The following is a 21,084-nucleotide window of genomic DNA, read 5'->3' as shown; positions in this document are numbered from 1 at the left end:
ACCGTGGGACTGTAAAAATTTGCAGCACATTAGAAGACAATCCCCCTTGTACTTAGTAGCCAGAGGTCTTCCCCAAGTCATGTTCCTTTTTGTTTCCCTCTTGTCCATGTCTGTAACTCAAGGTCAGGAGAGCTGCAGTGCTGAGGACTGGGAGGGAGCTGCTGCTTTAGATGACTTTGTTCACACCCCTCACTGCATGTTTGGAGGGAGGGAGAGAGTGTGTGGGTGATGTTTTTCTCTTCTAGCCCTGAGCAGTTTTCTACAACTTCATGCAAGGCATCACCTGTTTTGATTTATTGTAAGAGTTTGCTCCATAAACTCTGCTTACAGGTAGTAAGTTCATGCTGCCCTGCTCTGCCCCTGCCCAGGGACAGGTCTATAGTAAGAGGAGTGGGGAACAGAGGCTGTATCTGCCTTTTTTGAAAAGCCTGGCTGAGGTCTCTCTGGCAGGCTTGAGTATGCAGTCTTCTCCAAGCACCTGTGAAGGAGCCAGGCAGCAAACCAGATCAGGTTAAACTGGCACACACCTTAGTCCTGCAGGCTGGTGCAACAACTGTGAGACACCCACATGGGTGGAGAAAGAGTCAGGTGAAGCCTTTCTTTTGGCATGAGGGCTACACTTGTCTTGGGAAGAGGAAGGGCTCATTCTCATGAATGCTTCATCAATCTTAGTAAATTAAGCTTAGTAGTAGACTTGGTAAGCTTAGTAAACTAGGTGGCTAGCAACTTGGGTCCATCATGACTGAGATGCCTTTAGATATGACCTGCAGAACAAAAGGCATGGAGAGAAATGAGTGATGTGTGTAGAGGTTCCAGGTGTCCCCAGGGCTGGGCAGCAAATAGGGAGACAACACCGGAAGCCAGAGTTCAAAGAGTTATGAATTACTAAACCCTTCTGTGTGTTCCCTGCTAGTTCTTCTGACAATTTCACTGTTTCTCTACTTTTTAATCATTTTTACTGTTTTAAAAGAAGAAAAAAAACATTTCAAAAACTAAATTAGGAAGATAAGATTGAACGGTCATGTGAGCCTGAGGTCTTCACAGCAGAGGTGGTATCTAACAATACTTCTGGTGGGCTCTAAAGGTGATTAAGCCCTATGTCAGTGGTATTCCTCTAGCTCTAAAAAATCAACTAGCTTTTTGAAGATAATACAACAATCACTTAAAGATATTCTGTGTTAAATGGAAAAAATAAGAATTCTCTCTTGATCCATGAGTGCTTGCTGCTTGAAGGGCTTCTATTTATAATTTCCTTACAAATATCAACTGTATGAGATCAATGCAGATGGATTTGCACCAGGGCTTGGAAGAGAGGTGGCCAAAAAGTATTAGTTTTACATTTCAGAGGGTTAGAAGAAAACCAACATGCTAACCCCTGAAATGAATAACCAGAAGGACTTAAAGAAATACTGGCTTGTCAACCCAACATTTTTTCCCTAACAAAATAATGGGTATAAATTAGAAATTAGTATAGAACTTGCTTCATTGAGAAAATGAAATTGCTTGATTTCATTAAAATTTTGGGGTAATGTAACTAATGCCAGGTAACAGGTATTTAAAGCAAATACAGACTGTCAAACTTTATTAGATGAGACTGCACATTTAGTTGGCAAAGAAAACTGAAGTAACAGACCTCTTAAGAAATTAAAATGATACAAAGTCCATGTGTAAACTATTGAACATTAAAAACTGCCTGACCTTTCCAAATGCAGTGGCAATGGGGAACCATCATCAAACATGTTTTGGAGCCTGACTGTGTTATTTGACACTTTCTGGAAGGTGTGGAAGCAAATGGAGAATTTGCTTTGATGAAGTTCAACAGAGGGTGCAGTGGCTGAGGAGCAGCAATTACTGGAGGCCTCGTTCAAACCCTGATTGTTTGAATGTCTCTGAAGAAGAGAAAAAGTAGATGTTCCAGCACATGATCTGAGAACAGATGCCATTGATACAGGGTGAGAAGAAAAGGGGGACAAAGAGTGTCAAAAAGACCTGACAGGTGGCTTAGATGTGCATTGCTGTGGCCAGAAGGAGCAGTGGAATCACTGAAAGCACAATGAGCAAAAATGCAGGAGGAGTACCTGGCACTGGTGCAATTCTCACCAACCCATGTGGCCACAATTTCCAGAAGGAAAAATGTCCAGACCCTGAAGCTTCTGAGAGCTCAGTCCTCAGGCTGGGATCTGAACCAGGACCACATTGTACCTGCAGTAAGAAATTACTGAATAGTCAACATGGACAAAACACAAGGTATTACCAACAGCATCTTTTAGGGTGGAAAAAATCAAGGCCACCTGAAGTCATGTCCCTCCTGAGGGAACCATGGCAGGACATCCCTGCAGGCTGCAATCTGAAGGAGCCATTAGATAGATGACAGATTTGTGGATTCCAGTTTGGGAAGTGCAAGCTTCCTTGGAAGTGCTGCTATAGTATCATTTGGCTGTCAGCAGGGAGCCCACCAGGGGCACCTTGGGGTTGTCCCTAAGCTCTCCTCCCTTCATGGCACCCCAAGTTATTCAGGTGCAGGGAACAGAGTTTCAACTCTCTGTCTGACTCCAGGTGACATCAATGCCAAAAATTCCTTAGGCCCAAGTAGGACCCTGTACAGTCCCAGCATAGGCCTCTGGGAATGGTGAATCTCCTCAGTTATCTACAACTTTCCTTCATTATGTTCACAAATCTCTTTTTGCCCTTTGATGCCCCAATCTCCCGTTTTTGCAGGAATCATCAAACATGATGATTCATCCATGGGAGCAAGATACAAGGGAAAACAGGCTCTGTTTTCCTAAAAGTGTTATCCTAAAAACTCTCTCTCTTGTGAGCAGACTGGCAGTAAAGCCACTGGCTCTCTCCATCCACACCCTGCTCCCAAGGACCAAAGGTTCATTACTACTGAAGCCCTTCCAGGAGACAGGACAACTGTCTCTTATGGACCAGAACTCGAGTTCCAAGGATGCTGGTTTCTCCTGAAAGGCTCTTAGGGACACGCTGCTGGTTGTCCTGTTTCCTGGGAGGGCCACAGGAAGCAGCAAACCACTAGTCCTCTGGGATGGACTGGTGGGACTGCCATTCCTCCAGACATCCTGTACATGCAGGATGGCAGTCCCACCACTCCATCCCAAGTCAGTGGGACCAGAGAACAGCTGGAAAAGAGGAGCTGGGCTTCTGCCAGGGGAAAGGGTGGCAATGTATCACAAACTGAACCTCAAAGGGGCTGCAAGGCTCTCCCAAAAGGCTTCCCATGCAAGATGCACCTGTTTGCACATGTGGCTCATCCTTAACACATCAAGCCAAATGTTGATGGGCAAGTCTCAATGAAGTTGTTTGTTGGTTTTGGTTTTTTTTCAGAGACTCACTACTCACAATGCAACTAAAAACCAGGTATTTTTAAGGCAAAGGCCTGCTCCCTTTTCCCCTTCTTGCTTTCCTGGAGCCTCCTAGAAACCTGGTTGACCTCCAGATAATTTTTTGAAAGCCTGATGCCATCTTGTAGCGACACATAACAGCAGAGAACTTAACCCATCCCATTTTCTTCCCAATGAGATCAGCTGGTTGCTTTTGATATTCTCTAGAAACCTATCTCTTCAGGATCTTTTTTTCCTTCTTTTTTTTTTTTTTGAAGTCAAAGTCTGTTTCCCGTTTGGTAGGTGACCTGTTTAATGTTTTCCCTGTGTCTGGGAACTCCTTAGTGTAATTAGCGACCTTTGAACTCCACAACTAATCCTGAGCTATTTTGTATTCCTTACTCATCTTTAAGGCTGGACCTTTCTTTTCTTTTGAGTCCGCTGCCACAATTAAAGAAGAAACAGCTGCATTTCAAAGGGATTCCAATTCCAGAAGCTTAATCGTGATTGACATGTTCTTATTCTAAGCTATAAGAAACTCTAAGAGTCCTTTCTTGGGTTAAAACTTCAATCATTTTCTAAAAAATTATCTCAATATGGATTTTATTCATTTGCTTTGATAACCATTCTTTGCAATTTTTTTCAACTTGAAAGATGCTTTGAGTTTGCAATGAATATGAACTGCGCCCACTGACAGAATGAGCAGTGTCAGGCACAGGCTAGATGCAGAAGTGCCTAAATTCTATTTATTGTCAAAATCTGATTATGAAACCTGACATCCACCATGTAGCTTGACATCCTTCCATATACCCAAAAGGTAGGAGTGGTGGAAGCACTTCCAAATGAACCCCAGGAAGGCTGAGGAGGGAGATGGCATAAATAATTCTCCAGAAATCTATGGGTTTTTAACTGTTTTTCCCAGTTATTATAATTCAGATTAAAAAAACCGTTGCCTTCCAGCCTTGAACATCCCTTCTTCTCTCTCTCTGAGAAATGAATTCTCCATGAAAAGCAAAAAGCATAAAACAGGGATGATTTGTATGGTTTAAAATCGTCGCCACAACCACAGAACAAACCCTGCACGAGGCTCGGGTGCTTCAATCTCTCCCGAGGCCTGATCCCAGAAACTGAAGGCAGCCTGTTGGGTCCCGTTATTTCATTACCTCCATCTCATTCAAATTCAGTGTGACCTCCCAGAGACAGGCTTCAAAAGACAAAAATAAGAACCAAAAAAATAAACAACCTGAAGATCTGTTTGCCTGTGTGTGTTTGCACAGACCCACACACACCGTGGACATGCTGATCCATGGGCTTCACTTCCAGCCCGGGGTCTAAACCTGTATGAAACCATCCCAAAAAAGCCCTGGGTAAGGCAGCAGGCAAGACCCAGTGTTTCTAAGACAAAGGTCAAATAAAAAAAGGATGTTAATAAACAGCCCTCTGGTTTAAAGGGACTTTTTTGAAGGATTACATCTTAAATTCCAACAAATCAGATTTAGGAGTTACTGAAAGTGAAATTGATCCATCCCTCAGCCAAACTTTGCAATACTTTCCTGTTCTGACATCATTTAGATAGTTAGCTGTATTATCAGATTAAAAACCATTGTACAGGGCTGCTGAAAGGAAAAGGAGCCAAAAAGCTAAACACTGCCTGAATTCTGAACCTTTTAACCTGGCTGAAGTACGTTGGTCCCTGTTATGCAAATACCTCCAATCCTCTGCTAAGTTCAGTGGAAATAATTTTCTTGAATGACAGGTTTATTCAGCAAGGATTCAGTTGGCGATTAATCCCCCTTTGATCTAAGGTATTTCACTTAACTACCAGTTACCTCGTCCTGACAAAGTGCAACCGAGATTAGGGAGATCACTAGAACACGACCAGGGTGAGCGTTTATTCTCCCCAACCGTTCAAAGCAAAGGGCCAAGAATGCAATCTATTCTCAGTATTTGAAGATGGAAAAGTCCTGTCTCCTAAGTTAGAAAGTCAATTGAATACCAAATGGGGTTTGGTCCTGACGGAACGGGACAAAAGGCTGAGGCATCATCTTCGAAGCCAAGATGTTCCCACTAACTGTGGCTTCTCTGCACCCTCCCCCAGACCTCGTTCTGCAGCCAGGTTTTCCCTCGCTCCTGCAAAGCTGCCTCTTGATTTCAGATCAGTGCGTGGCACGTGTAGAAGATCTCTGCTTCTGAAAAAGGCACGACATTTTCCACTTCCAAGCTCTTCAACGTGATTCTCTGGGATCCACCTTGCTTTATTTTTGCTAAAAGAAATCCCTTTTCTACTTCTCCAGTGAGCGGGGCGATATTTTGGTGCCTAAACCCGTTCCCAAAGGCAAACACATCACAGCAGATGACAGAAGCCATTCCCTAAAATAATAAAAAAAAATTTCAGACAACTGATCGGTGGCTGCCTGACATCTGAAGTCAATTATTTTTTGTTTTCTCTGCTTCTTCCTTTGCCAAAATGTTGTATTTTTGCTGAATTATGATGACGTTTTGTCGAAGCGCGAACTGCAAAAATGCTGCAGGGCCGCAGAGGGCACCACGGGAGCAGGGTCCTGATCTGGGGCTTAGCTGGGTCAGCCCGTGAGAAGCTGATTACAGGATTGGGCAGAAAGCTGTATTTTCTTATTCCAAGTGGAAAGGCAGAATGATATCATTTGTGGGATTTTGTTGTTGTTAAAGTGGCTGCCAGGATTTTCACTTTGAACTCTCTGATTTTAGGGGGGTGGTTTGGGTGTAAATACAGCTGAGAGAGGGAAGAAAATGTCTTTTATTCCACTTTTAGGACTTCACCCATCCTGAGATACTAGGCAGTTGCTTAAACAAGTTCGTTGTCTGTAGGATCTGCTAAAACCAACCTACTGAAGTGAAACAGTGCACCTGTGTCTTTGCAGAATCAGGCTGTTTGGGGGCATTTCTGCATCCCACAGGCAGCCTTTAAACCCTCCTTCAGATACGTTGTCGGAGGTTTTATTCCCTTATATTAAATACTTCAAGTTTTTTAAAAGCTGCCCCACAGGGTGAGTGAAAGGCATGTGAAGGGCTGTAGCCTGGTCCCCCAACCCTGGCTGAGTCCCCTCATTTCCTCCTATTTCCAATGAAAATTCCCGAAGCGTTTTCTTGCAGGGCTCCTTACCCACAACAGCCAGAAAATCCCCCCAAAGGCTCATCCAAGGCCCCCATCACACTTGATCAGGTCAATAATACACAAACTAAGAAGGATTTGCACTCGAGACAGTAACAGCTTCTTAAGAGCCATTACAGTGTAGTGGGTTTAGGAAAGAAATCCCTTTTAAGAAATGCCAAAATCAGGAGTAACGTGATAGTCTGGAAGGCTTTAGGGTCTTTCTGGTAAATACAGTGTTACATGTCCTTATGGCTGGGTAATAATGAAAAGGGAGGATCTAAAAATATTTATTATATTGACTATATGAACTTCACAACGAGTGAATGAAGGCAAGAAATCAAGCTTTAAAAATAAGCCCAAAATATTGCCTGGCTAACATTAGAGCAGAACAAACACGACTCAGTGGCCACAAGCAACCAAAGGAAAGCCCCATGCTGGCCAGCCTCGTTGGTGATAGGTAATTGACAACTTCATTTAGCTAATGACTACATTAAATGATTTGGGAAGATTGGGTTGTATGTAGATGAGATACAGAAAACGCCTCAACTGCATCACTTGCATTTGAATCAAAAAGAAGAATGTGGAGTGAGGAGGTTGTTCCTGCTTTGCAGTGGTTGTGTGTGTCTGTATTCATGTATATTCAACATATATATATATGTATCTATATATACATGTATATATATATATGTATGTAGTAAAAATAAGATGAGAAATATCTAAGACAAAATATCTGAATGGCATTTACCAGTTTTGTTAGCTGTTTTTTCCCAAATTGGGCAATAAAAATTGCCATTGAATTTATGATATAGGATGATATTCTCTTCTTCTTACATTAAAAGCCACTTCCTAATTAATCATAGCAATCTCTTGCTTAATTTCTTAAGACATACATGCTTATTCACAAAACAGAAGGCATCTCTACCAACTTCAGTGTGTGGATAATTCCTCTTTTCAGCCCTCAGCAGAATTCCTAGAGGAAAAACACCCCACACCACTGTGCAGAGCTCTGTTTTGAACGTAAAGCACCATAGGTCAACCTCCCAATTGCAATAAAGGGCAGGGATATATTAATAAAGGAAGAACTTCCTTTACTTCAGCAACATTACAGTTGTCATGGGAAAGACTGGGATTCTTCAAAGGCCTTTTCTGCCCCCCGGTGGTGACACTAAACCAGCGCTCCAGATGCAAAGAAAGCGTTTCAAGGCACGATGGCTTCTTATTTGACATTTGTTTATGGTGCTTATATACGTCCTGTGGGTTATGGGGCAGGTCACTGGTGGACTGGTGCAACTGGTTTGCTGCAGCCTTATCTCATCTGGGCGTTGCAAACTTCTTCGCTCTGCTGCCTTGGATTCTGCCATCCTTTTTATTTTGTTCTCTCATTTTTTTGCTCCTCTAGGTAGACATTTCCTCAGAGCCTGGCTTGGGGTAGCTTAACTTTGGGGATGGAAGATGTTGAGAATGACTTGGCTCATTCCCAGCTTAATGCCACAGGAGGTCTTCTCCAAGCCCAGAGGCCACCATGGCTCCCTGGGATGGTCCAGGTGAGCAGAGGTACATCATACTGGCAAAAAAACTCTGACAACCATGACAAGCTATGCAAAGGTTTGAAATGGGTTTAGGATTCTTTTCTCCAGTTGCCATGAAGTCACGTTGCCACTTTGCAGGACTTCTCCAAGGTTCCTTCCAGGTTTGAGATGCCACACCTGCAAGACTCAGGAGCACAACACTGTGCACTTTTTGGTCTCATTAAAAATGCAACACCAAGCACAAACTCTGATTCTGTTTCCATTTATCTATTTACTGGCAGAAACAGTGGATCCAGGAGTTTAAACTGAAAGCCATTAGAAGCAAGGTCAGATTCCAGTTGGTATCATTGTATTTATTGATGCCGGTGGGTAAGCTGAGATTGCAAACTAAGCAATTAGGAAAAAAAAAATAATGCTTCACATTGCTAAAACAGACTCATTTGGCCTCAAGCCACAGGGAGAACAAGCAGCATGAAATGGCATCAGTTCATTCCTACAAAATCACTTTTCAAATTGCTGCACTCCCAGTCCTCGCTCTAATGCATCGATGATGCTTCTCTGCCTCATTTGGTTTCGTCCAAGGAAGAGGATGGAGAATAGCTGGTGCCAGATGAAGGGAGTTTTATTGTCCAACCAATATGAGAAGAGAACTGGGGGCTATCACCGGGGGAATAAGTCATCTCAAGACATTTCTTCACCTTCTCAACAGGTGCACGTATCTTTTTCTGCAGCCCAGGGGAGCTGCTTTCCTTCATGAAACCATAGATCCTCAGGCAAGCTCCTGGTGGCACTTCTAATTCAATTAACTTACTCACTGGAACTACCAGAGAAACTAAATATGACGAGAACAAGAGAAGAGGCTGGGCCAAATTAATAGGAAGAGATCCTTTTACAGGCTGGCCAGCAATCCTGATCAGCAGCCCTGAAAAGCAAATTGGAACAAGCAAATTGCTGTTGAAAAATTCTTTCAGCACTCAGCTGTTGCTACTCAGCCGGTCATTGCTGGGAGTCAGAGGTTGAAAAATCCCAGGTTGGTGCTGACAATGGAGGCATTATTGTGACAAACATTTACATTTTATTTCTTGAAGTGTTGGAGGTAGATTAGTCTCATCTTCAACTGCTCTGGATGGCCCGCACCATTCTCAGGGAAGCCTGGTGGAAACAAGCATTTGATTGTGGGGAATAAATAAATAAATCATATTTCCCACTCCCAGCTTAATGAAAAGGGACTCAGGTTTTGAAGATTGCACTCAAGAGAAAGCTTTTGTCCCCCAGGACTCCTTCTTTTTAGGAAAAAGCACAGTAAGGGGGATTTTTTCTTAATTCCAAATCAAGTTCTCTTGAAAATAATGTCATTTTATGCATATGGTTGACTTGACATGTGTTTTATGCAAAAGTCCTGCTGCTTTCCTTCATGGAGACCAGGGTACACAACAAACAATCCCTTCAAAGTGTCCAATCAAAGCTTTATACAGATGCAAACTAGTGTGTGGGTATTGTTTAAGTGGTTGTGTAATTGAATATAGTGATCACATATGCATGGGATATTCGTTAGCTTGTAAAGAGAGTAATTGCACGTTCATAGCTGCAATTTCCACCCAACCTTTTGACTTCAAATAAGCAGTGGAGAAGGAGAGGGAGGGGAAGCTGAGCTGGGGGAGCTGAGACAAGGAGCAAATCACACACACACACACCCCCATCATAAAACATCCTTCTTCTGATTTAGGTCCCAAATTTTATTTCACAGATGAGAAAGCACCAATGCATCTGTTGAATTAAACGTTGGGGAGAAAAAAAAGGGAAACATGCCCAGCTAGAGCCCCAGTGAGTGGTTTCCACTGGAACAATAATTACAGTGATTAAGCTGTAAGTTCCTCTCCCTGGTGACACTGCTGGCTCCAAGGCAGCAGGACCCAGGCCAGAGCTTCTGTTCCTAGGGAGGGCTCTGACCTCTGATGTCCAAGCAGGGGGACCATCTCCAGGGATCTCACCTGAAAAACTTGCTGCCAGAGTGGAAGGGTAGTCCTTGTCACCCTTCTCAGCTCCCGTGTCAAGGGGCACACAGCAGAGAGCAGGTCTGGAGATGATGTTTTTCAGAGTAATGACCTCAAATCCAGCTCTGTCCTTGTCAATTGTTTGGGAAAGCTAAGCCCCAAATCCTTTTACTCTCTCCTGCTGCTTGTGCCTGCTGGACCACAGACAAGAGCCAAGGGGACATTCCTCCACAGCAAGTTGCTGGTGGTTTTTTTCCTCAGTTTTCCTGTGGTTTCCTTCTCTTCTCCTAGACATCTGCAGAAAGAGTGGAAGGAAAGACCAGAGAGAGAGCAGCAGCCAGTCCTTGGTCCTCAAGTCAGGGCAGTGCTGGCCCCAGTCCCAAGGTCAGCACAGACCCCAGGAGTGTTGGGTGCTCTTGGCTGCTTGTGACTTGCATGGCTTTCTCTAGAAAGCTGTGAGCCTCCAGCTCCCTTCTGCCCCAAAAAGGAGAAGCCACACTTGTCCAGCCTGCCTTTTTGTGCAGTCATTATAATCCCACCCCCCCAAGAGAATTTCTTTGGGAATCTTTTGCCTATAGATCCCAAAGGAGGACACTCCATGGGTCACAACATCTCTATGGCCCTGCACTCCAGAAGCAGCAGGACAGGAAGTCCCAAAGCAACCCAACAAGTTGCACCTTGGACCAAACATATGCACTTTCACTCTGGCTCTTGCTGGGTAGCAAAGCCTGGAACAAGCCATAACAGCTCCAATTGATGCTGGAGGTTTGATACCACTCTCAGCTGGCCTTAAGATCTGGGATGATGGCCAAGGTCCACCTGGATCTCCAAAGATGCACCAGACTAAAGGGCAACAAGACCAGTCTGGTCTGCAAAGCTACTCCTGCCAGATTTGCACTCCTACAAGGAGATGTGGCTTTGTTTTCCTTTTGATGCCCAAAAACTGGCACAAAAACATCCTTTCTGTGACTGCCCTCCAACGTTCCCTCTTCTCCTTGTTTTGCTGGGGAGGTGGTGCAGCCCCAAAGAACCACCTCTGCTTTGTGTCTCACACAATGCTGCAAGCAAGCTTCACAAAAACACAACATAAACAACTTGCTCAAGCCAAAATCCCCAGGTCCTGCTGTCACTGTCCAGCTAAATCACACCCTGCAGTGGAACCTGGAGCATCATCATGCACCGAGGACGGATGGGGAGTCAAGATGTCCCACTGCTTGTCTTTTTGCAAAGGCACAATCCTGTATGGAAGGAACTGTTCCACCTAGTGTAGATCAGATGAGAAACAAACCTTTTTTCATCCCTGAAGGGTGGGTCCAGAATCCCTTTACACACCTTTACAAGCCTAAAGCAGCCCTGGCAGCATGAACACTTGGACTACTGACACCTGGTCCAAAGAGTAAGGCCACTGCATTAAATTCTTTTTACCCTTTTAATTCCAGTGACTTCATTAAAAGCATTCAATATTTTCTATCACTTTTGTTTCTGCTTATTTTTAGCCTTTTTTTTTTTTTTCCACTCTCAAATGTATTGAAGCTGACATAATGATCACTCTGACTTTCCCAAAGGCATGTATTTACCTACTTGTTAAAAGGCTTTTTCCATGCTGCCATGCTGTTGCTGTGACAAGATGACTTTGAAGGCACAGTAGGTAAAATAATATTGTATATTGCACAGCAACCCCAACAACGAAATGTTAATTTAACCAATAAAGTAACCACATGGTAATTATAATAATCACTATTCCTTATCTCCTAACGGGGCTAAAAGTGGAATTCAGAGTTGCCACGTAGTGCTTGTCAGCTCTGAAATTACTACACAAATCACTCAGAGTAGTGAAGCTTTTTGCCCCACTGACTCTAACTCATGGAAAGTGAGGGGAAGGATTCTCTGAAGGGGACCAATGTGGTCTCATATCCACCATTTTCCTCTCTTCTGCTCCAGCTTCCCATCCTGCTACGATTTTCTTTTTCAAGTAATAGGATATTTTAGGGGATATTTGAGATTTTCTCATCTTAGTACTTCTCCAGCTGCTGTTAATGTATCCCTCTGGTCCATAATAACAGGAGTCAAGCAAAAGAGCCAGCTCTAAACCAGCCAAATCCAAGGCATTAACCCTCAGGAGCAATTGAAGGGCAACACCATCACCCAGGGAGCAAGGGGAGATCTCAGGTTGGCCAAGCCAAGCTGGTGGCACATCCACACTAGCCAGACTGGGCCAAATCTGGGGATCATGTGGATCCTGTCTTTTTCTCTGGTTTTCCTCTTCTTTCCATCAAACTCAAGGTTCAAAATCAGCAGTGCTTGGGCAGGTCTCACTCTGGTAGCAATTCATCCCGGGGATGTGCTGGGACAACTCTCTGATCAGGTAATTTGAAATCAACCATAGGATTTAGCTCTCATTCTTTTGTCCTTCTAAACCCCTCTGCTGGCTTTGAAAATCCCAGCCTGAAGCTCATTCCCAGTGTCACACAAATGAAGAGGTGCCAAGTTCTCTTTTAGACTCAGAAATGAGTCTGTGAAAATGCAGTAAATCTGTAGCCATGCTGGACATTTGGGAAGGCAGGGATCTTACAGTGGGAAAGAAAGGGAAAGAGAGGGATGGAGGGTCTCTTTGTGCTTGTAGGCACAGCAAAGAGGTGACAATGCTGCAAACCCTGTGCTTGCCTTTTTGCTGAGCAGCAAGTTAGAAAAACTGTGGTTTCGTGTAGCTTGAAGGAGGATAATTGAAAGCTGTACAAGGGAATTAGTGTGTCTGAATCCATGGCTGCTCCCCAAAATGGCAAGGCAGGAGCCATCTCAGGGTGGTTATCTCAGCCCCAGTGAGGAAGAGTCTGGCACTGCAGATCTCACTGCTTGCACTGGCAGTGAAAGGACCATTGGCCCCAGCCTGTGCCCAGGGTCTCAATTATTGTATGAGACCCAAAAATAGACCTGAGACATCCAAGGACTGAGCTGTGCTTGGGAACTGTGTCCAGCTCAAGCAAAAGGGGCTGCCCTTATGATCACCTTCCATGGCAGAGACAGGAGCCCTACACTAGCTCAGCCCTCAGCAAGGGCAAGTTCAAAATCCTGTGCTGGGAAAGTGCCACAAACCCTCCTGAGATGTGAGGCAAGGCTTCTAGTGTGAATAGACCTGTGCAGGCTGGAGAGGAGGCAGCTGCAGGCAGAAGACCCCATAGATCTGGCAACATGGTGCTAAGGTTAGACTAATCATAGAATCATGGAATGGTTTGGGTTGGAAGGGACTTTCAGGATCATATAGTTCCAACACCCCTGCATGGGCAGGGACAGCAACCACTACACCAGGTTGCTCCAAGCCCCATCCAACCTGGCCTTGAATACATCCAGGGAAGGGGCATCCATGGCTTCTTTGGCCAACCCATACCAGTGTCTCACCACCCTCACAGGAAATAATTTCTTCCTCAGATCTAATCCAAATCTCCCTTCTTTCAGTTTGCAACTGTTCCCCCTTGTCCTCTCACTCTCTGCCCTTGTAAAAAGTCCTTCCCCAGCTCTCCTGTGGCCCCTTCACGTACTGGAAGGTGCTCTAAGATCTCCCTGGAGCCTCATCCTCTCCAGGCTGAACACTCTCAATTCCTGCTCCAGGATGTGGCTTCCAGAGCTGGATACCTGAAGTTCCACCAGCCAGGACCCCATGTGGTACCGGGGTGGTCATTGTACCCCCTGAGGGGATGGATCTGTAGGTGATCCCTGAAAGGTTTCAATATCCTCTTTGGAGCATCTTCATGAGGATAACTATGTCAGAGGCTGAGTGGTGTTGAGATACTCTAGCACCACAAGCCTGTGTGAGGTCTGAAAACAGATTTTTCCCTTCTCACATTTTATGGGGTGTGGAAATAAAGCCAATCCACATTCCAGGCCAAATCCCCCAGCCAGATGCCAATCTGGCTCCTGACAGTGATCCTCAAGCTAATATTAAGTTGTCACAGAGGCAACAGCAGAAATGAAAAACATGAAGAGAGGTCCTGGGTTCACACTAGTGTAGGTTTTGAATTTTTTTCCACTTTTTTACATGAAAATTGATCTAGGACTTTGCAGCACACCTTAGGAGTCCCAGTGAAAACTCAATGTGCCTAACACTTGCTGTAGGCAGGTTTTCAGGATATCATGGTCTTTCCCTTGCCTTAAAAAGCCATGGGAACAGCAGTATTTCAGGCAGCAGGATGCAATCAAACTTGGTAAATACCTGGCTGCAGACCTTCAACTGCTCTGCCCAACCCATCCTGCAAGAAATGGAGGAGCTCTTGGGGAGGCCAGTGGGTGCTGTAAGCCAGGGCCAAAGTTGTCCTTTTCCACTGCTAGCCTAGATGAATCCAGCAAGACATCCAGTTCCCATTGCTACTTCCATAGCTGATCCTTCCTCTTTCTTCTGCCTTGGTGAGGCTGCATCTGGAATATTGTGTCCAGTTCTGGGCCCCTCAGTTCCAGAAGGACAGGGAACTGCTTGAAAGAGTCCAGGGCAGAGCCACAAAGATGATTAAGGGAGTGGAACATCTCCCTGATAAGGAAAGGCTGAGGGAGCTGGGTCTGTTGGGCTTGGAGGAGACTGAGGGGTGACCTCATCCATGGTTACAAATATGTAAGGGGTGAGTGTCAGGAAGATGGAGTTAAGCTTTTTTCAGTGATGTCCAGTGATAGGACAAGGGGCAATGGGTGCAAACTGGAGCATAGGAGGTTCCATGTGAATATCAGGAAGAACCTCTTTGCTGTGAGAGTGACAGAGCCCTGGGCCAGGCTGCCCAGAGAGGCTGCGAAGTCTCCTTGGCTGGAGACACTCAAACCCACCTGGTTCCTGTGTGATGTGCTCTGGGTGATCCTGCTCTGGCAGGGGGGTTGGACTGGATGGTCTTTCCAGGTCCCTTCCAACCCCTAAGATTCTGTGATTCTGTGATTCTCATCCAGGGATTTCACAGGGGCTGGACACCAGACAGTGACCCACAGCAAATCCGTCCTTTCCTCTGGCTGATGAGGAAAAGTACCAGTAACTCTTTCCTCTGTGTTAAAAAAGAAGGGGTTTAAACCATCTCCACATGCCTTCTCATCACCCCAGTGCTCCCAAGAGCATTTAACACCAAATCCTCAACACGCATGGCATTTCCCAGGTCTCGGATGTGAGAAACCTTCATTGTCACCAGCAAATGCCACATTGTACATTCTGGGGACTAACGGTGAGAAAATGTAACCGTTGCCTCTTTTTAATTTTCTCATCAGGTTAGAGGCATGTACCTCATAGGGGTTAATTGTCAGCAGCTTTAATTGTTACCCTATGACTCCTGCTTCCCTTGTGTGTTAGTGGCACGCAGTCGGGGCTAATAGTGAGAAAATTTGACTGTAGCTCTAGCACACTCTCTTCATTAGGCTAATGGAACATTTTCCTCTCATTTTCTCCCCAGGGTAGCTGTAGGAGTGCTACCTTATAATTGTTGCTCTTACTGTAATTGGCAGTAGTAGGAGGATGTATAATCTCATTGTCTTTCCCGTGCGGTGGTAGATTTATTTATGACCTATTGACAATTCCCAGCCAGCAGCTGGAGCACGGTGAGTGCTGCATTAGCCTTTCCCCCCAGCAAAGGGAAGACTACACAAAGGCTGTTATTAACTAGAAAGAACATGAACCCAAGATGTCCCACAGGACCAAATATTAACATCCCTAACTGCAAACAAAGGCGCTGCTGACCCCGAAGATACGTTAGTATCTTTTTCCCAGGAATAAGACCCACCTTGGTGGACTTGCATTGTTCCTGGCATGCCTCATTTCCCTGGGAGAACAAAAATGGTTCAAGTCATTTCCAGAGTTGCTTCAGTAGGTGAACACCAGAGATGGACCAGGCTGCCTTCATGCAGATCACAGAATCACAGAATCACAGAATGGTGAGGGTTGGAAGGCACCTCTGGAGATCATTTAGTCCAACCCCCCTGCTAGAGCAGGATCCTCTAGAGCAGATCACACAGGAACACATCCAGGTGGGTTTGGAATGTCTCCAGGGATGGAGACTCTACAGCCTCTCTGGGCAGCCTGTCCCAGTGCTCTGTTACCCTCAGAGTAAAGAAGCATTTTCTCATATTCAGGTTAAATGTCCTGCATACCAGTTTGTGACCATTACCCCAGATGCCACACTACCTTGAACCATAGTTTGGTGAGAAAACAAGGCCTTGATTCATCAGAGCCTGTAAGTGAGGAGGGAAATTCCAGCCCCACTCAGCAAAGCACATAAAGACATGCTTCATTTTCAGTTCCTGCTTTGAGATTTGGCTGAACAGAGACCTAAACTGGCTCAGCCTGAATAAATCTGAATCTTCTACTCAAACGTGACTGTTGGGGCCCAGAAGCAGCTTGTGGGTCACAGCTGCTGTTGCCAGGCTGCTGAAAGCTGCAGCTCCCCAGTGGACGACAACCTGCAAGTGGACATTTCCACCTGAAGCTCTCACCAGTCTTATTTCATTCTCCATATCCTTCCTGTCCAGGAGCCACTGCTCCTCTCAGCCCCATCTCCAGAGGAAAGCTCTTTTTGTTCACTCACAGACCAGCATTTTCACAGCAGCAGCCTGAGACCTTTCTAAGAGCTGAGGTCAGACCAAACCTTGAAGCTCTCCAGCCTGGAGGAGCATCATCCTGCCACAACTTGTGGACCAGATATCAAGCCAGGACCAGGCCCTGGGCCACAGTCTTGCCACTGTGTCATGTGGCTGCTCCACCACCACCTAGGGTGGAAAAAATAAAGGTAAGTAGTGGTATAAGTCAGTGTGGGATCAAAGCCTGAGTGAAGCTCACGCAGACTCCTTTCAGATCTGGTTTTTCAGTGGGTGAAGTGATGCTTTATTTTCCACCTCTCACCCTCAAGGCTGAGGCAATCAAAGCAACATCTGGAAAATCCCTGTGTCTCCAATATAGGGAGTACATGAAAAGCAAATGTCCTCCACCCTGCTAGCTTTATTTCCTTCTTTTTCCACCTTCTCTCCGCTTTTCAAAAAAGCAGAGAACAATTAAACAAAAGAAAAAGAGAGAAGGAAATAAAACCTGACCCAGATTCACTGGGGAAGCAAAAATAAAAGAAAGGCAGGAGGAAGGGGAATACAAGGTATTTTCTGTGTTCATGCTTAGGACAAGGGTCCTACTCATCTTAGCACTGCTCAGCCAGGTCTGTCCATACTCCTGGTTCTTCCCAGTCCAGGCAAAGCAAGTTTAGAGGTGGCCAAGGGCATTTCATAGCAGGCAGGATTTTCTCTCATGGGGGCATTTGCCAGCAACGCCCCGGAACGTGACCCAGGCAATGAGCTTTGCCATTCACCAGGTCATGGGTGGGAGCTGCTCTGGGAGCTGCACCAGCTTTCCTCTGCTGCTGGAATGCTTTGAACTCAGAGGGTTTGTCTCAGGGATGCTTCTAATGATGAGAGCCACCCACCCTGATGTGTTCAGCACAGTTTGTGGTGGAAGCTCTCCCAGGAAGGCTGGGATTCTGAAAGGAAACCTTGTATCTTTGGGTAAGCAAGGAGACTTTGCCCATGCAGAGGCAGAGGTGCTGGAGATGGGGTTGCCCACACTCAGCTGGAGCCTGGTGTTAAAATATGGTGGGAAATAGAAGCATGTGGGTGCTCTGCAGGAGTAAGAGCCTGGGTTGTCCCATGACAGCAGGAGCCACGGTGGCCCTGGGGAGCCAAACCCTGAAAACAATTTTTTTCAGAGAGAAACCAGCACATGGGCCATCCAGGAGGAGATGGACACAGAGCCCGTGGTCTCTCCAAAGCCCCTCCTGAGCTCCAGGGACTCCCTGGCCATATTTCTGAAATCCCACCCCTTGCCCTGAAGCTGCTTTTCCTTCCCACTCTTAGAATCACCACACGGTTTGGATAGGAAGGGACCTTAAAGATCATCCAGTCCAACCCCCTGCAGTGAGCAGGGACATCTTCAACTAGACCAGGCTGCTCAGAGCCCTGTCCAACTTTGTCTTGAATGTTTCCAGGGATGGGGCATCTCCCACGTCTCTGGGCAACCTGGGCCAGCATTTCACCACCCTCAGCAGAAGCAATTTCTTCCTAATATCTAGCCTGAATCTCCTCTCTTTCAGTTTCAAACAATTACCCCTTGTCCTATCACTACTCTGTAACAGGGTCCAGTCCTCCCAGTCTGAGCCTCACTGGGTGCCTGTGGAAGTTCTGCTTGCATGAGAGGGAAAACCAGCCCATATCAGCACAGGATCAGCCCCCACAGACACCAGCACACACACCTCCATGGACAGGATGGATTTTTGGTGTCAGAAGAGTGGTTTTCCTTATCTTTCACTGCTCACAGAATGAGCTTATTAAAGTGAAGTAGGTCAGGCTCATGATATAACAGCATGATCTATGTAAAAGGCAGGGGGAGGTGTTCATTGTGCTGAGACACTCCACTCCTGACAGATTTATTCCTTTTCATACAAAAAGACTTGACCAGAGACAAATCTTCCCAACAAAGCCAGCAGCAAACCCCCCACTAGCTTCAGTGAGGCCAATATTTCAGCATCATTCACTGCTTTGTGCAGAGAATATATTAATGAGTCCACAAAAGGAATTAATCTCTGGAAAGTGTGGATAAAAAGGAAAAAACAGAACTTCTGCATTTTTTTTTAAGGCTGTAAATAAAAGCTAGAATTCATTGATGACTTCAGGAGGAGTATGAGTTTATTTTCCCGAGCTGTAACACTTCATCATCATTAAACAGGATTGTTGTTGCTCTTCCAGACCTAGAAAACCTGAGATGAGCCAGATGATCATGTGTTTCAGATTCACACCTAAGGAAAAAAACCTAAAAATCTATCATTTTCACAGGCTCCTGAATCCAGGACATTTGGCTGCATTGCAGCTGGGCCTCCTTCCTCCACATGCAGCTGCAGGGATGTGAGCAGCCACATTTGTCCCCTCACCCAGCTGAAAACTGACCAGGTTTGCTCTCAACTGCATCCTTTTCCTGACCTGGTTGGCCACAGCATGGATGCTGATCCACCAGCAGGTTGGATACAGCCCAGGACTACATTTCACCTCCTAGACAAATGATAATTCTCATTTAGGTATTGGAGAACCCTGACTTCTCACCAGTGGGCAGCTGGAAGTGGCACCCCCTTCAACTGGTGATAGATCCAGCAGAAGACTTTTGCCTCCAGAAATAATCTCTCCCCTGTGCTCCCCAGCCACAGGCACCATCCAACATTATCAAATCCAGCTGGTTTATGTGGCTGCCTCTTGCTCAATCAGCAGCTTATTTAGAAAAGTCAGTTTGCTAATTGAGAAAAGTTTAATGAATTTTTGGTGCATGGGGAAAAAAAATAATAAATTATAATGCTTACTTTCTATTACCAATGTGCTCATTTGTAAAATTCATTACATTTATGTATTGTGTTTTCATGTAAATACCTCTGCCAAAATGTATTAGCAAAGAACACAATATTATGGTTCATGGTTCATGTGGTATCTGAAAGGAATAATTGTATAACTAATCAGTGAAAACAAAGTAAATGTTCCTCTTGAGCTTGTACAATAAAAAACTGAATTAAAACTATTCAGGCTCAAAAATGCAAATATGCCATGTTTCCCATCAGCAAGAAAATAAAAAAAAATAATATTTAGAAACTTCACAAGAGATCCAGGGTCTCTGGGATTTTCTGACTGTGACACTTTTCCTGTAGCCCCACCAAACACTCTGGGAAGGGTTTGGGTAGTTTATTTTTGGGGGGTGAGTTTTAACTGCAACTTTGTCAAGTGACAATACAGAACAGGCCAAGGTTATGCAGGGAAACAACCCCTGGGGTCTCCTGCAGAACAACCTGATGTTCAAGTGCACAACATATTTAAAGCAGATAACTGATGCTGGTGTTTGTAACTCAGAGTCAATCCTGGGGGAGGAGAGCTGGGGAGGTGACTCCAGCCCCAGTCACCATCACAGGGGCTGAAATGGGGGAGAGCTAAGGAACCCCAAATTTTCCTTCTGGTCTGGGTGCTGCTGCATCTCAGCCCAGCTCTGAGGGCATTTTCCTGGAGAAGTGGGACTTGGTGACTCTCTTGGCAAGACAATTCAGGGCAAGTAATCTCAGAAATCTTCAGGACAGTCTGCCCCATTAGCTGCACAAGGCCAGACCCAGGAGGGAGCAAAGAAGCAGAGGGAAGGGCTTGGGGAGGATTTGAGCTCCCTGCTAAGGGCACAGCAGAGCCATACCCATGCTGAGCACCCCGTGGCAGTGGCCACTTGTTGGTGAAGGGTCAGTGCAGCTCCCATCCAAACCCTCAGGGGTTATCTGGGGTTTCCTGTAAAACACAGATAGGAAGCAACCAGCAATACCTCTGGAAAATAGATGAATTAAAGTAATTTCCCAGTTATTTCCCATTCATCCATCTCTTTTCATGTACATACGTAGCTCAGACTGGAAGCAGGAACCAGCTTCTCTCACTGATCCTGTGGGTGTCCCTGTCCTTACACAGGTGCCTCCAAGATGTCACAAGCAGAACTGACTCAAGATGTTTCTTTGGAAGCAGAAAGGCTGGATGAGCAGAGCAGCCCATTCAATTGGTACAGCAGGGCCACAGCCTCTGGGCTCTCCAGATGGCAGGGAGATGTGACAAGCAGGTCAGAAGGAGGGATCAAAGAAGGGGAGTTCTCCTGACCCTGGGCACTCCCAAAACATAGGGGGAAAAGGCAGTTTTGCTCAGACTGCAGAGAACCTGGTGTGGTGGTTGATGCTGTTTCTCTCATGGAGCCCAGGACCTCAGACAGTGCACAGAGTGGAGCCTCCCGGATGGGAACTGTGTGTCCTGACAGCAAAGGAAAAAAATCCCAATATAATATGAAGTAAAGACAAAATAAATAAATGTCCAATTTCAACACTATTTTGGTACTTTCTGATTTTCACAGCCAAGTGCCAACACCTTTTTCATCACTCAGCTTCACCCAGGCTGCCACAAAAGAGTAAAACCACACAAAGCAGAGGTGGAGAAGATTCAGTGCAGCCAGGCCGCAGCCAAAGCCACAGGGAACAAGGTGGAGCATCCAGAGCTGCTCACCTGGGGAGGATCCATAGGCAGAGTCATCTGTTCCCCCT

At 45.5% G+C, this 21,084-nt stretch overlaps 1 protein-coding gene across 1 annotated transcript in view; it reads left to right on the top strand.

Moving 5' to 3' along the window:
* Window positions 1-2,063: 2,063 nt before the first annotated feature.
* NAA30 (N(alpha)-acetyltransferase 30, NatC catalytic subunit) overlaps window positions 2,064-21,084 on the top strand; it is a 55,237-nt gene continuing 36,216 nt past the window's right edge. Inside the window, exon 1 of the mRNA XM_009996468.1 lies at window positions 2,064-2,207. Within this exon, the coding sequence (XP_009994770.1) occupies window positions 2,064-2,207 (144 nt within the window). The remainder of the gene's footprint in view (window positions 2,208-21,084) is intronic.

Source organism: Chaetura pelagica, unplaced genomic scaffold (assembly GCF_000747805.2).
Source record: "Chaetura pelagica isolate M959 unplaced genomic scaffold, ChaPel_1.0 scaffold274, whole genome shotgun sequence".
Classification (NCBI taxonomy): domain Eukaryota; kingdom Metazoa; phylum Chordata; class Aves; order Apodiformes; family Apodidae; genus Chaetura; species Chaetura pelagica.
Note: the sequence above shows the minus strand (reverse complement) of the source record. Positions and strands in the feature narration are given on the sequence as shown.